At 38.7% G+C, this 17,606-nt stretch overlaps 1 protein-coding gene across 1 annotated transcript; it reads left to right on the top strand.

Moving 5' to 3' along the window:
• The first annotated feature begins 11,976 nt into the window (after positions 1-11,976).
• LOC131874228 (uncharacterized) lies at positions 11,977-12,489 on the top strand. Its single transcript, XM_059217503.1, has one exon. The coding sequence runs from the start codon at positions 11,977-11,979 to the stop codon at positions 12,487-12,489; it is 513 nt and encodes a 170-aa protein (XP_059073486.1).
• Positions 12,490-17,606: the final 5,117 nt, after the last annotated feature.

Genomic DNA, 17,606 nt, shown 5'->3' with positions numbered 1-17,606 from the left:
TGGTACTAATTCTTTGTGCAACATCTTGGCGTTATGTGTGACGAAGACTAAAAATGCAACTACTAACGAAGCTTATGCAGGACGCGGTCAAAGGTTCTCATTAAAACATCTTGCTTGCGATTTTTAAAGTAGTTGCACATTTCATTTCTTAAAGGTTAATGAACACCATGCATGCTTTGTCTGTTTTTAATTTGATTGCATGTTTTAACCCTTAGAACTGGGCGTGCCTCCTGATTTGCTTGGCACTTCGCATAGGCATTGGTGAGAGGGAACAACCCAAAGTGGTGACGAGCTAAAGCCAAGCTCTTTTGAACCACTCTAAATAACTATGGATGCAACGAAAGTTGTAGACAACGGGTGTTGGAATGGTATTGCGATGATTTATTCGTCGGATCAATACCCACCTGAATGGATGCCCTTACTAGAATCTCTTGTTTTTAGATGCCAAAATCCTTCTATCTGTTGGCTCAGGCGTTGTGATACACACATGCTGAAGACACCTCTCATGTACTCCTCAGTTAGAGATAGCAAGTTCTTGGGAAGTGATGCCCCTTGAACTCGAAGCTTGGTATGCTTGAGAAGTGAGTGCATTGTAAGGGGGAGCCAGTGCTACCAAGCGTCTAGCTATCCGACTGAGTGTTGTATTTTATGGTTAGAGGATTCAACAGATATTGCCCTTGCCAGCCATAGGATTTGTTGTGAATGTGCTTGATTGTCTTGAGTCAAAGTCAAACAAACATTTTGTCTTCCATGATTGTCAAAGGTTAAATCAAAAACAAACTTTCAAAAGTGCTCATAATCAACTTGGGTTTTCAAAATCAACAACCTTCAATTCAAAACAAAATCCAAACAAAAGTCCAAATTTGTCCAAGTATTCATCCAACATTTGAACATGGCTTGTCAAAACATTGAATATCTTTGTTTCAAAATTCATGTCACTTTAGGCTAGGTTTTGCATAGTCCAACTTAGGTCCTAGGGCATATTGTCATCTCCCTTCATTTTAGTCCTTTTCATTGCAAGCGTCTTCATTTTGCACTTAGGTTCAAAATCATTTCCCTAAGTTTGCGTTTTATTGTCATATCCAAGCTAGATTTCCATTTAGGTGGCATTCGTGCATTATCCTTGTCATGCTAAAATTAGGTCTTGCCTAGGTTGCATTTTGCATATTCCAAGTCATTGGTCTTCACATATCCTTATCATTGTATTGTCATCTTGTCTTGGCTTCATCTGGTCATATCATATCCTTAGATCATTTTCATGTCATATCCTAAGTCATTGTCATAATCATTTCCTTCTTGCATTTAGTCTCAAAAATTTGGTTTGTCAAACTTGAAAAATCAAAACTTTGGATGATACCCTAAGTTGTTGTTAGGGAGTCTTGACCTTGTCTAAAATTTGTCCTTTCATTAATATTATTTTTGTCAAACCTAGCTTAATATCCAAGCATATAGGTGAGACATTGTCAATTTGTCCTATTGTCATTTGGTCCTTTGTCCTTTAAGGTCTTGGCTTCATTTCAACTTCTCAAGGTTGAGTCTTTAGGTTTGCATTCCAAAAAGTTTGTCCAAATCTTGAAAAACAACAAAAACATAGGTTGCATTCTTGCCATAGATTGCATTTTAATCTATTCAGGTTGCATTTAGTTGCATATCATACATCATCCTTTTAAAATTAAAAAAATCCCAAAAATATTGCATTTGCATAGTGACATGCCTATTGAAACAAGGTCAAAATCTAAGAAGATGGGCGAACCAACATATCAACCCATTGACAATGTATCAAACTCATAGTTTCAACCTAGTCAAACATTACAAATTGAAGGTTCGTCAAACACATCATTACCACAATATGGAATGATTCAACTTGGACCACCTCCATTATATGAGCCAGTGTTTGTACCCATGAAATCGGGATATGGGAGTGTTCCACCAATGCCAAGGGAAAATGCACCTTTTGACTGGAATCAACTGAACCTGCAACATGAAATTCAAACTCAAACATTACATGAGGAACAAACTCTTTCACAAGGATTTGGTTTAGATCAAGGCATTCAACAAGAAATAAATCCAAATGTTTTACCAGATTCTTCATCAGATTCCGATGCTTCCGATGATGTTGATATGCTCCTTAAAGATCCGAAGGTGACAAAAAGGATGGATAAATTCTTGAACAAGGTCTTTAAGATGTTTCCATGAAAATATCTTGATATGATGAGTAATGTGACCTCCTCAAATGAGCAAACTAATGTGCAAAAACAACAAGGCGGTGATCTGTTAAGTTTCTCTCCACATCCAAATGAAGAAAATGTGCAACAAGAACCTCAACACACGTTGTTGAGTAAGCGTGCTTCAACAACTTTGACAGTGACTATTCCACAAAAGTCAACATTCGAAACAATAAACAATCCATTGTTTAATGCAACACCTTTAACACAAGATCAAATGATGGCCACACAAATGTTGACAGGTGTCCCTCAACAAGAAGCGATTCCTTGAATACCTAAAAGTGGATCCAAATCTAAGATGCAAGAAAGCTTTACGACTGGAATGCTTGATCTTACGAATGTTCAAAACAATTCTACAATGCAACAAAGTTCATATGTCCCATCAAGTTCAATATGGTTTCCAAATACTCAAGTACCCGTTATGCAAAATATTGTGACAGATCCTTCGATAGTGGCAACACAAAGAGCCACAAATAGTGGTGTGCACCAACAACAAGTGTTGCAACAATTGAGGAATGCACAAAAGGCACAATCGAATGTGCAAACAAGCAATGCACAACAACAACAATATCGCATTCAACAATAAGTTGTAGTGTCTTCTGCACCATTACAAGTCAATTCAAACTTGCAACCACCACAATGGATTGGACAAACAACATAGCAAGTCAATGCAAGTACCATACCCCATCTAAAGGAGAAACAACAGAAACCTCCCAAACAAATTTTTTTGCAAATGATGGGATTTACATCAGGACAACAACAATTGGCACAAAGTCAGCAAATTCTGATTCATCAGCATCAACAGCAACATGTGCCTCAATATGTGCCAGGAAAAACAAGTTATCATACATCACAACCACAACTGATGTCCATGCAATATCAACAACACCCTCAATTGCAATATCAACCAAGGCTACAAATGACGATCCCATCACAAGAAGCACAACAAAAGGGTCAATGTCAAGGCATGGCACAACCATAGCAACAAGAGCTGTATCAAGAACTTTATATGCCAGAGACACCAAAGACAACAATTTTAGAGCATCAACAACCAATGGAGAGCACGATGTATCGACAAAGAGTACACCCAAGAATGAATGATGAACTCCCAAAATCTTCACTATCTGACACAATTGCACAACAACTTGAGAAGTTGCAATGACAAATCAACGCATTGCAAACCAAAGGGACAAAGAAATTATACACAGATCAAGATTTATGTCCTAATCCATTTGAAAAGAGCTTGTACATGCCTCCCTTCCCTAAGCATTTTGAGGCACCTAATTTTGAGAAATATAAAGGGAAAGGCAATCCAAAAGACCATATTCGAGCATTTTTCGCAACATGTACTGAAGTGAGCTATGAGGAAACATATTTGATGCGCTTATTCGCATGAAGTCTCACAGGACAAGCCATGGATTGGTATTTGCATTTGCCGGGGAACATAAAGACATGGCTGGAATTGGCTCAAAAGTTTATATCCCACTTCGCATTCAACATTGACAATGAAGTGACCATGTCAGATTTATGAAACACAAAGCAAAAGCCAGGTGAACCATTAGTGACTTTCTTACAAAGATGGTGAAGCTTGTACAGTTGTTCTTCCCTAGGTATACCTGAAGAACAACAAGTGAACTTATTTATTCAAAATTTGGTCCCAGAAATGATGTATGAGCTCAAACTGAAAAGTCCTAGTACCATTGAGAAGCTCATTAAGAAAGGGATGAACATTGAAAATGCTCTTGTAGCTAAGGGACTCATTAAGCTCAACAAAGACAGTGACAACACAAACAATTCAGGGGACAAAAATAGATTTTGGTACAAAAACAAGAATGTCACTAATGATGGAGTTGTCGACGCAAGAGCAGTGAATGCAAATCAACCCAAGTTCACGATAAAGAAATTGAGTGCTCCTAATATGTCGGTTATGCAACAAAATTAGACACAAGCAAGCAATGTTATTCAACAGCCGCAATACCAATAGTACAATCAACAACAAGGTTAGCAACGAAAACCTTTCAGATCAAGGGATGGGCCTCCTTGATAGTTTACGCCATTGGGAGAGCCTATTGAATCAGTAATGAAACAATTGATATAAGCAAATTTTATCAAGTTACCAGATGTCAAGGAAGAACCATTGGTAAAGCCGCATTGGTGGAATGATAATGCATATTGTGAATACCATCGATCAAAAGGACATAAAACTTGTCAATAAATGGTCCCCTTTGTGCATAGACAGATCATTGAGCATACATCCAACGATAATCAATCAAACATTGTGCTTTAATGAAATCACGCATTAACAGATAAACTGTTCGACCAAGCAAGCATTCAACCTAATCACAGTTGTCACATCGATAAAAATAGCATCAACATTACCATTGGTCCTTGTCAACATTATCATGGGTCTTATACAAGGTGTGGTATACTCGAAACCAGATTGTGTCCTGTCTTCGATAGGGTGCCGCATTCCCTGAAACCAGATAGCATGATCATTCTTGTTTTCCACTTTTGACAATGACGATCAGACTGTTTGTTTGACTTGGTTGAATTTGTGCGTCTTATCTTTTTATTGATTTATCTTTGGCTTCGATCATGTTCCTATGTTGCTCAATGATGTGACTGAGTGATTTAGAGTGACCGGGATGGTTCATGGTCCCTTTCCTTTTTTCTTTTTTTTGTGTTTGTTGTTTGTGGAATTTTTGTCATAAACTAGGGCAACTATATCATTGGGTGTCTGTGATAAGTACGTTCGCTTTGTGAACACCACACATACCTTGACCCTTGATGTATGCACCCTAGGATGCTTCACTCATTCCTTGTGTGCAATGTGTCTGTCTTTTGCACAAGGGGTTGCGTTCCAGCTCTGGCCTTCAATGCCATGATGCTCTACATCCGCTTTGCTACAATAAAAAAAGGTTCTCACCTACTTATGTGCATTTGTGAAAGCAAATTTTCCTTCATCTCTAACTGTCCTCTGTCTAATTTCTTCTTATTAACATTTCTTCCGTCAGTCTTGGCGGTCCGTTCAGTCTAGTTCTCCGATCTCCAAAAAAACAAAAAAAAAACATAAGCTGCATCCTGCATTCATTGGTTAGTACATTTGCATTATATCAAGCCCATACAAAGCATTTTATCCATTTCATCTTATAAATGCATCAAAAACATAAACAACATTCATACATGTTCCAAAGATAGTACATAGACAGTGCATAAGACATCCATACATGGAAAGTAAACATAAGCCATAACACATTGTATCCCATCATATATCTGCATATCATATCATATATCAAAAAAAAAAAAAGAGAGAGAGAGAAAAATATCGGAGTACAAAATTGGACTGTCTGTCCTACGTATGGCCCGTAGGTTGAGTACATAATGTCAAACTATATAAGTCTCCATCATAAGGAGCACGTGCCTCTGTCACTGGGTGCTCCCTCTGTCCTCCTCATCCCTGCCATGTCTCAAGGATGAAGCCCCTCCTGTCCTTGGTCCTGGCTGTGGTGGTTTCATAGGTCCACTCACCCCCATGTTGCTCACTAACCTCCGAGAGCATGGCCTACTCTCTATCCTTGATCGTGACCGATATGACGCTGCTCTCTTCTCTGGTGGAACTGCATTCTCATATAAAGTCATCAAATGGTGTATCTCATCTCCCGCCTCTAATAACATCTGTGCCATCTCATGCACACTAGCATCCCTAATCGACCCAACATACTCGGTCACTCTCTGCTCTGCTTGATGTTCCTGGGCTATCACTGTATCTTGAGCCACTGTCAGCCTGGCTATCTCTGCTCTGTACCTATCCCTCTCAGTTGATCATTGCTCCTGCTCTACTCTCCACTAATCTTGCTCTATCCTCAAGATAGCATTTTGTCTCTCTAATGTCGCAATGTAATCATGTTGACTCGCTATGGTGGCCCTACATATATGCATCTCCTCTATGCTAGTTGTCTCCTGCCCTATGGGTATATCCTGCAATGACTCATGATCTATTGGATCTGACTCATCTCTCTGCGTGCACCTAGGAGTCTCCTCTCCCTCATCGTCCTCCTCAGCCTCATCATCTCCCTCCTCAACATCTCCCTCCCCCTCTCCCTCATTGTCATCCTCCTCCTCTCCAGTGAGTGGGAAGTCCTCCTGTCTCCTAAGTACCGGAATATCAGGATCCATCAATGGAACTGGCCGCTGTCGTGCAAACCATCGCTCATACTCCTCTGTCGTCCTGACATCTACAACATCTGATCTCTAATCCCACTGTCTCCGTTGTAGCTGTATGAAGTTGGCATATGCTATGTGTGGCTAAATCATCCTCCCCCACTGCCTCGTCTCTCTGTGGGATCGACAAAGTGTGTAGTCCCTATCGGTACATCCTGCCTCTCTCCAAACCGTCATCTGACTCTCTCTGGCATATACATCTCAATCACTCTCGGGCGATTCACTGGTCGCCCAATCAGGTATCTTTCCTATCTACAATACGGTAGCTCATCGCCATCATTTGACCATCCAGGGCAATCATGATATGGCCTCCATGTGAAATCTCTCAACTTGTCTAGCTCATGTCACCTATACAATATGTATCCGAATGGACCTTGTCTCAGCGCTCCCCCATAGCAGTACACATATGGTCGATGTGGTACTACCTGTCTCTCTGCAATCAGCCGACATATGGCTATGTGCTCAAATGCCCATACTTGTAAAAGTGTGACCCCACAACTCAAAGTCTGTACCCTCTGATATGCTATCTGATGCAACTGAAAATATAGCATGGCAAGCACACATGGTCCCCATGCGTATACAGTCTCCTCTGTCGCCATCCGCTCTAGCACTCTTCCCCATCCAATAGGGAATCCATGTCCTCATCTGTCACCTGCTAATAGGCATGCCATAACCACTGCTATCACCACATATCGTTGATCATACTCTGCTACCATGGTCTCCCAGTGGATCTCCCTCTCTATGATATCAAGGTCATCTGCGTCGCACTCGAATAATTTGCACAAAGAGTCTCTCCCTATCGCTGGGTCGTACACCACCATCTCCCCATGAATTGGAATGCGGAGGATACACCACACGTCCTCTAGTGTCACAGTCGCCTCTCCAGTCGAAAGATGGAATGAGGAAGTCTCTGAATGCCATTGCTCTGCCAATGCGGTGAGAAGTCCTATGTTTGCCCTAATCTCGGGCATGTACGTAATGTAGTATAATCCAAGTCCTGCTAATGTGTCTTTATCAGTACTCCTGAGTTTGTATCGCAACATGAAGCAGTCGGGTTTGTTCTCCTGCGTGATCAATGGATACTGTCAACTTTGCATCACAATTGGGGCACAATTTGTTAGTTTTAGGGTTTTTTTTTCCTAAGGGGTGCATTTCCTTGTTTCATACACCAATCAAGGTTTTCTTATCTATTTTTGATCTATCCTACCCTTATCCCTCTTTTCAGGATCATCTGCGCGCTGCTTTCAGTCAAACTAGAGTCATAAGTGCACAATTGTGCTTGTGCACACTGTCTTGCGCTTGTGCAGCATCAAGCTATGCCTGTGTACCTTACACAAGCGCAGATTTGCATTTTTCCCTCCCCTGTGGGCCCCGCAATGTCCCGCAATCAAGCAAAATTCATGAAATTGAACATATGGGTTTTTGAGCTACATACTACTGCTCTCGCATCGTCCGGTCGTCTATAGATGTGTACACGTTCCCCAAGGTGATCTTCCATTGGAATGTTCGCCATCTCTCTGCAAGGGTCCTTTTTCCCGAGCAATAACTCCTCCACTTTGGCCAGTGCAAATGAACTCTTTTCCTTCTCCTTGTCTCCTATATAGATCTTTGTCAGTACCTAGATGGACGTGCATGCTCTCCATCTTATGATGGTCGCGGTCTTTTGCGCCTTCCACTGCTTGTCCTTTGTGCATCCGACCTTCGATTTTTGATCCGTTCGAACCTATCATCTTCTGTCATTCTTATCAATCACTTGGCCTCTTTTTTAGATTTTTCCAGCCAATTCCTCGAGGGGGCATGCATATGTCATTGTTATTGTCTGGGGCATTTTCATTATTGTTATTTGAAACAACGCTTAGAATTGCATTGTCTCAAAGAGGGGCAAAATGTAGACGTCTAAAAATGGTGAATGCTTGTGGAGTCACACTTTAACATTTGCGCATTGTCTTATTTTAGGGTTCTTGCGTCACATTAACATTTCTTCTATGTTGCGCACTTGGTCTTTATCATTTGCGAGCATTGAGTCCTTCTTCTGCATTCCTCATTTTTATCGCGTTTGAATTAGGTCTTGTCGATAGCAATCTTCAGTCATGATTTTGGTCAATCTTATCCTGTCGCATCATGGTGCGTGCTCATTTATCATCATTTTGGACATCGTCAATCCTAATCGATGATAGAATTAGGGTTTTGTCCTCTTGTCAATCTTTCAATCATCTTTAGCTTGTTAGTAATCATTTGCGATTATCAACTTGTCAATCTCGTCATTTTGCGATCGATTTGTCATCGATCCTTGTCCTTGTCAATCTTGTCATTTTGCGATCGATTCGTCATCGATCCTTGTCCTTTTCAATCATGTCAATTTGGATCGATTGGTCATTGTTCCTCATCAATTGGCGCCTATCAATTTGATCTCCTTGTCAATCTTGGTCAATTTGTCATTGATTTTTGTCAACCAATCTCAATCATTTATCAACATTGGTCAATTATTAATTAGAATCATGATCGAACCTACATTAATTTCTTGTTGTCTTGACCTAATTCCTTGTCCTCTTATTTCTAGGGTTTTATGATTTGTTCATTTAATCCTTTTCTTCTTCTTTGTGGGTTAAATAAATCTATTTATTTAGTCCTAGGTCTCTTTCATGAATTAATTAATGGATGAAAACCTATTAATCAATTCACCTAATTTCTATTTCATCTTTTTCCTCAATTTTCTAATTTGCTAATTTCTCCTAATTCCTAATTTCTATTTCTCCTATTTTCTTTAATTTTTCTAATATTTCCCCGAATTTCATTCCCTCATTTTCTCCTATGTTTATGCTTCCATTTGTTGCAATCATGGAGGCTATTTTCTCTCTTCCCTTTTGTCATGGGAATGGCATTTCAATCTTGTCATAATTTGTCATTCATCTTGCATAGCAACTTGTCATAATTTGTGCATAATTTGTCATACACCTTGCATAGAAAATGTCACACATTTGTCATAATTTTGCCATTCTTGATTTGAATTTCCTTTCAAATCTCTTCATGCTAATCTTGTCCTCTCTCCAATTTGTCTATAAATTGGATGATTTTCTTCAACGAAAAGGGGGAATCAATCACATTTTCGAGTAACCTTATGCTGTGAATTTCATCTCTCAACAACTTGTTTTCCACTTGCATTTTGCACTTGTAGGTGAGATCCACATCAAATTTGAAGGTGAAAGAAGAACAATGGAGCCACATGAAGGAGATATCTGTGTCGATTTGCTTCGATTTCATTTGATTTGAATATCTTGTCTTTATGTCTTCATTGATTGGATTTAGGATTGCTTTCATAGCAGCTTTAGGTTTTGTGGTTGTCCTAATTGCTATTGTTTTGATGATTTTCAATTTTCTAATCTACACCATCTACAAAATAATTTCCAAGGTCCTTGTGAATAGAATCAAGCACCTTCTGGGAAAGTTGATCAGTCCTTCCCAAAAAGGTTTTGTCCCTGGACGCCAAATTCTAGATGCTGCCATTGCCACTCATGAAATAATTCATTCCATGGATAGGAGTAGAATCCCAGGTATGGCTTTCAAACTAGACATTTAAAAAGCGTATGATAAATTAAACCAGTGTTTTTTATTCAAAACTCTCTCAAAAATGGGTTTCAACCAGAAGGTTATTGATATGATACGGGAATGTGTTACTACGGTTCAATTCTTGGTCTTGATCAATGGGACCCCTAGGGGATGTTTTAAAGATGAAAAAGGTATCCGACAAGGTGACCCTCTATCACCTTATCTTTTCATCATGATTGCGGAATTCTTGAGTAGAAATGTGGTTGATTTGGTGATCAATGGAAGACTGCATGGATTTAAAGCTGCTTCTACTATCCCCCCTCTAGTATCCAACAATTTGTCGATGACACCTTTCTGTTTGGTATGTCATCTGTTATGGAGGCTAAACAATGGAATAATTTATTTGTGGAGTATGCCAAGGCATCTGGGCAATGTATCAATTATGAGAAGAGTATTATATTCTTCTTCAACACCCCTAATGACCTTCAACTTAAAATCCTCTCTATACTAAGGTGCAAGACTACTTCTCTTCTGGGAACTTACCTGGGTCTCCCTCTCACGGTCAAAGAGGTCACTCCCACTTTTTGGAACACTATCCTTGAGCGGATGCAAATGAAACTTGCTGGTTGGAAAGGGAAATTCCTTAGCAGTGCGGGTAAGCTTCAACTCCTTGTTGCTTTCCTCCAGGGCATCCAGATGTACTTCCTTTCCTTGTTCAAAATATCTGGGACCATGGGGGAAAAACTTGAGAAAATCCAAAGAACCTTCCTATGGACGGGTATGGAGGAAAAAAGACGCCTTGCTCTGGTCAATTGGGACACTGTGTGCTTACCCAAATCCATGGGACGACTGGGTATCAGAAAGATAAATGCCTTGAATAAGGCTTTAATTGCTAAAGTTGGTTGGACCCTGGCTAAAGGTGAGGCGGACTAGTGTAACATTATTAGGGCCAAGTATCTGGATAGGGAGCAATTCTATTGTAACTTGAGTACGAGAGACCTTCCTCAGAGATCTAAACTATGGAATAACATCCTAAGAAATAGACTGGTAATCAAAGAACGACTGAAATGGAAAATTAGAAATGGTAGAAAGATTAGGTTCTGGGAAGACTTTTGGGTGGAAGACAAACCTCTGGTTAACACTCGCTTCCACCAAATTATGTACCACCTAAAGGAACACTTGGGGGATTATATTGCTGATTATATGGAACTGGGAAGAAGAGGATGGAAGAACATTGTCCAGATCTTCTCTAACCGGCCCAACTTGTTACCCATGGCTCGGGATTTGTAGAATATTATGTTGGATTGTAGAATCTCCCTTGCTCCTCATGAAGACAGATTCATTTGGAAAGAGACCCAGTCAGGGACCTTCTTGGTCAAGTCTTCTTACAAACAACTCTTGAGACCCACTGCTAATGATGAGTGTTGGAAGAAGATATGGAACTCTTAACTGATCCCCAAAGTCAACTTCTTTTGGTGGTCCCTAATGCATGGAAAAATCCTAACTCAGGACAACCTAAAAAAGAGGGGCTTCCAACTTTCCAATAGATGCATTCTTTGTAAAGCTGAAGAGGAAACAATTGATCACCTGTTCGTCCACTGCCCCTTCGCTGAACATCTGTGGAATAGAACCCTTGAGAAATGTGGTCTGCAATGGGTCTTTCAGAATAACATTAATAAGTTTGTTTCTAGATGGACTCCCCCCTTCCACCACCCCTTCATCCTCCAATTATGGAGATAGATGCCGCCACACATTTGCTGGGGGGTATGTAAAGAAAGAAACAACAAAATTTTCTAGAGATGTTGAAGCCCCCTCGGATAGTGTCTTCCACAATTTCTTCAAGATGATTTTAGATAATATATCTGTGACAAAGTGGAAACCCCCCCTCAATCCTCCTAATGAGATGGAGAAAAAAAATGTTGAACTTTGGAAGCTCCCCCTGGAGTTCGAAGTCTTCAACAACAGTGCTAAAAATAAAAGAAAAATGACCAAGTGGTTAGCCCCAAAACCCCATTGGTATAAATTGAACTTTGATGGGTCTGCCCAAAATGCTCGCCAGGCTGGTGGTGGAATCATCTGCGACCACTTAGGGAACACTGTGGCAGCTTATGTTGGCAACCTAAAGAACCATACTATCATCCAAGTGGAGGGAATGGCTCTCCTATGGGGTCTGAAGTTTGCCAATTCCATTGGTATTAAACAACTGGAAATTGAAGGTGACTCGCAAATTATACTGGAAACGGTGAGTGGGAGATCTACTGCTGGGTGGAAAGTTGATTCCATTTTGAGGGATGTCAGGATACTTATGGCTAATCTTGATGGCTTCACCATCCGACATGTCTTTAGAGAAAAGAATGCGGCTGGACACTCCATGACGGCGGTGGGAAGGTTGCAGAATGACTTACGATGTTGGAGGAACCCCAATTTGCTGCCAGTAACCACCAAGGTGATCTTGGAGACAGAAAAAAAAACCAAGTCCAATGATGAACCCATATAACCTCTACCAGATGAAGAGAGCTAATATTCAAATTTTAAAATTAGAAGGGAATCCCGCCCATCATGGGCCTGGTATGCCATGTAGCCACAAAGGGCCTTGTCATCACTCTCAAAAGGGATGTGTTTATGATGATAGTATTGACATCGAGAATAATTATTTCCTAATTATTATCTAGAAGGAGTTTAGTGGCAATGATAAAGGCAATAGATGGGATAGGTCAAATCATATTGGCTGGATTGAGGTTCCACACAAATTTAGTAGATTTCATGAATTCGATATCTACTTAGACATAAGATGTAATAATCACAACGTTTATTACGTTCTTTTACCTCAAGATTGGCAAATTTTTTACCACAACCTTGCTTTGGTCCTGTCTCGACTCTGTGTTTCTGCTACCCTATTTCACCTCTGCTCTACTAAGCTAGAGGAAGTGATAGTGGGGGGTGACAGGCTTAGATTGGAACCTGACAAAACTAATGAGTTTAAAGCTAAGTCGATGGTGTGGCTTGTCTGTTCGGAAGGCGGGGTAGACAAATTCATGGAATCATGAAGGGAAATGATGAGAGATTGTCTAAGCAATTTGTGGCTTCCTGGGAGGACAAAAGAGTTACCATGGGGGGATCTCCTTCGAAATAAATGAAGAAGTTATTGCCCAAGCGATGGGTCTATCTATGGAGGGGAGGAAATGGAAGAAGCAGAGCCACATTTCGGATACCACCAGTCTGAACCGGTTCTTTTGTGAAGGCGAAAACCCAATGAAGAGGGCGGGCAGTTTCAACCGGGAGGAGCTTCCAACTTCGTGGGATGAGGTTTGCTACATCGTGATGAAATACTTCACTCTGGAGGGAAGGTATGGAATCTTTTATTATTACCATTTCTCGTTCCTTAACCACTTGAGAAATAAGGATTACATTTCCATTCCGTTTTTCTTGCTGCATTCGTTGGATTCTAATGTCAAGGACATAGCTGAGGCCAAGAAAAAAGGAAAAGACTTCCCCATTCTTCACTAGGGCCTCATCCTGCATCTTTACAACTTCCACCTGGCCCTTTGCCCGCTCCGTACTATCTCTGTCCAGAATGTGGCTGATAACAGTCCCCCTGCCTTTGCTACCGTTAAACCTGATGCTAGCCCTCCTTGGCTACTGGAAATTGGCTCTTGCAGCAACAAAAGTTAAAAGTGCCCCCCTGAAGATGTTAAAACCCCCAAGAAAGTCAGAATCTAGGAGATTGATTCTGATATAGAAATCACCGACGAGGCCAACACCCCCCGCCGTGCAGTGAGAATGGCCTCCAAACCCTCTGAAAAAACACTAAGAGACACTCCTCTTCGCATGACACTGGGAACTCAAGCCCTGTTGAGAATGTGGTCCTCTTCCACTCTACTTCGACCCCCCACTCTGTCAGCTCCACCCACGTCTCTGAAAGCCCTAAAAATTCTAGGAGTTCGGAGATTGGCCCAAAGTCCCAAACCAATTCTCCCTCCCCGACTCTCATGCTTGAGAAGATGATGGTGGTGGAGGAAGCGAGCAACATAAAGGAGGAGGATGACAACATTTTGGCGGAGTTGGGTAAGAAAGTGGAGGCCCTGTTTGATAATGTGCAGGAAATCACTAGCAGGATGGAGGCAATGGAAAACAAGATGCACAATGCCTCGAGATTTGTGTTGAATGTGATGCGTTGCTCGACGACCACCCTGTGCCTTCTGCAGTAAAGTTCTTCCAAAGGCAAAAGCAAGGACTATGAGGACTACAAGGCCCTTTTCAAATTCCTCACAAAGGAATGGGCAAGGAAGTTCCTCCCCAAGAGGAGCCATGGGAAAAAGAAATAATCTGTTTCTATGTCGCGGAAGTTTGGTTTTTTGTCTAGTCCTAGTAGCCTATGGGTGGATAGTTTTAATCTCTGTTTATATTTGAACTCATATACCTATTGCCCTGCATGGCAAATGTTTAAAATCTTTATCAAAACTTTTTTATATCTGCTGAACTTACGTAGAATGATCATAGTTTTTGATAGAGGAAAGTAAGAGGGTTGTAATTTTGCCAATGATCTACTGACAGTGGGATTACCACTGTTTCTATGTTTCTCATGGGTCAGCCCCTTTGTGTTTTTTGGCTGCTTTTAATATCAAAAACAATTGTTTTTTGGTACTATTTGTAATAAACTAACACTACTTGACGTTTTAGTTTAATGCTTCAATTATTATCCAAAAATATTAAAAAATAGACTGCTATTGATACATATGAAATTTATTAATAGACTTTTAGTTTTTCTTTTTATTTCTTTAAAATTAATAATTAAGACATTAGTTATTAAAAAAAGAACTATTATTAAAACAGAAACAATAATAATTAATAATTGATACTCTTCCCCTATTATTTAGCTAATAGCTGTTATTATAATCCTCTTTGTACAGCTGCTCTATTATTGTAACGGCTACACAACCTCCATTGATATTTCAGACATGTTACATTAACTTATTCCAGACATTTAAAAAAAAAAAAAACCCTACATTTTATGTTATAACTATTTTGTCTAAGTTTTCCACATTATCTAGCTGGAAATGATTCCGCGGGCTCCGCTTCCACAATAATTTCAGCCGCGTGTAGTACTTTTTGTTCTCTTCTCAAAAATTATAATTCCCTCCACTGATTTTGCATCGTATGTTTGAAAGTTGTTCGCCACCCAGATTCCCTTAACTGTCAAAATCAGCTTTTGGTAAAGAAGATTTCTTAACTGGAAAGTATAATGTGCAGATTTATTAACGAGAATAGTGTACGTTGTACATTCATTCATGGGATTGGGAGTTCTGTACATTAATTTTTTATTTTTTTCTGTATTTCTAGTAGAGTCTCACATCAACTAGGGGAAAGGACCCAGTAGTTGAGCATGTTCCAATCGTTGTGAGGGTTGTTGATACCTTTTGTTCCAAAAATTGAACAAATAAAACCTATTGTTTGAAACAAAAAATATCAATTTTTGTTAGGAAATGTACCAACAGTTGTTAGGAAATGTACCAATAGTTGTTAAGAAATGTACTAATATTGTAAAAAGTAACCAATCAGGTGATGCCACATCGGCTGCACAACTATTGGGGTCTCTTTTGCACGCCTATTGGTCTCACTTTTTTTTGGGGCTGTTTTGGACACCTTGGCAAAAAGCATGCTGATGTGGCATCATATTTGATGATGTGGCCCTGAAACCTTAGTTATAAGCAGGGGACTTGCCAAGTAAGCTGCTGTAAAAAAATCGGAGTGATTCGAAATTTCCAAGTAGGATTTTGAGAAGCGTGAAGTTAGGGTGCATGACTACTGGGTCCTTTCCCCTAGTCTGTACCTATTAATTAATCTATTCACTCTATTAATCAATTTTGAAAATTATTTCTGCATAAAGCTGAATTGATTTTGTACGGTCGTCCAATACTTCTGTTAGATGACCAGTTATTTTAATTAATTAATTAATTAATTTATGATCTACTATTTTTAGTAAATGAATGAGCATTGAATGCTATTGATTGGTTTTTAAAATGTGTCTATCATCAATGATTTTTTTTCAACCATTAGAATATAAAATAGAATAGATTTGACGTCACATGTTAATTATGCTGTAGTAGATCTTTATCATTTTCATTTTATTTATTTTTAAATCTTATTTAATATGACAAGCATTTTAAAAATAAAATGTTTTTATATTTGTATAAATTGTACAAATGATACTCTCTTGATATACCTTTTTTTTTCTTTTTTCATCTCTCTTTTCACATGGAAGACGAGCACAAGCTAGTCCTCAAATTACACAATGAGAATATTTGATCTTGAAAAGATATTGATATTTAAATATATAGGTGGTTCCAAAGCCATAAAATTCTTTCAAGTAATATTTCTTCTTTCTTCTTGAATTCTTTTTCTACATATTTGCTTAAATTTTTAAAAACAAATGTTTTTTATTTTTTTACAATTATTAAGATAAAGATTCAAATTAATATGCTCTTTGTTCATCTACTTGATTATCTATACCTTTTTTTTCAACAAATCTTTAAAAATAACTTTAAGCTAGTGATTTGTTGTGGGTGGCCCATCCTCCCCCATCAATGACCCCGAGGTCTTTGAAGGGCACACCCTGTCCTATATTCATTGAAGGACAAGTTCCCTCTTATATTTTTTCTCCTACTTATCAATTTTGAAGGATTTTGCCATGTTGAACTAAGCTACCTATAAGTAGATGTATATGGTCCAGGAACACTTTGGGCTTAATACCCATGCACTCTTTCAAGATCACAAATACAATTGGAAGTTTTTAATGTTTATAAGGTCAAAAGTAATTTATTAAAAGAGTTTAAATAAATGAACAATATAAAAAATATAGACATGTATCTCAAAATTTAGAATATATACATAGACTTTTATAAGACTTCTAACTAATTTTTAATATAAAGGTAAAATAATATATATTAAAAACAATTAATTGCAAATTGAGTCCGCGAGTCTTAAAAAGGTTCTTCAAACAACAATTTCAAAAAATCTTGAAAATCTAAATGGACTCAAGATAGACAATCTAAACAAGATGAGGAAACCTCCAAAGAATATAGACAAGGTACAAACTCTTCTGACCTTGAATATTATTCATGTAGCATCATAAGTAATTTTTGACTTTATGCTAAAAATTTGAGCCAAAATAAAAACCAATTTTTTTATGTTGAATAGAGCAATTTAAATGAATAGGAATTACCAATAGGTAGTTGAAAGAAAATTAATGTAACCAAAGTTAAACCATAAATACAAATCAACTAGATAGATACATTCATAATAATAATGTGAACTAAATGTTCTCCTTTCTTCTTTAACAATTGTTGTAAGACAACTCTAATTCTTAGACTTTACTTGATAGTTGTCTTCAGCTACAAGTATTATTAAATAAGAATGCTAAACTCATTGATAGGCTTAACTGATGAAAGAGCAAAAGAAAAATCAAATAATAAAAAGAATAATAAAATTGAGAGAAAAGATATCTGAAGAGCAAAAGAAAAATCAAATAATAAAAAGAATAACAAAGTTGAGAGAAAAGACATCTTAAGAATCTAGAGAGGCATTGCAATCATCATTCACAAAATCAATTAATTA

Source organism: Cryptomeria japonica, chromosome 3 (genome assembly GCF_030272615.1).
Source record: "Cryptomeria japonica chromosome 3, Sugi_1.0, whole genome shotgun sequence".
Lineage (NCBI taxonomy): Eukaryota > Viridiplantae > Streptophyta > Pinopsida > Cupressales > Cupressaceae > Cryptomeria > Cryptomeria japonica.
This window is presented reverse-complemented; position numbering and strand designations above follow the sequence as displayed.

What these genes read in the sequence shown, in the direction of transcription:
- LOC131874228 (XM_059217503.1), top strand. Translation starts at nt 11,977, where the DNA reads ATGACCAAGTGGTTAGCCCCAAAACCCCATTGGTATAAATTGAACTTT.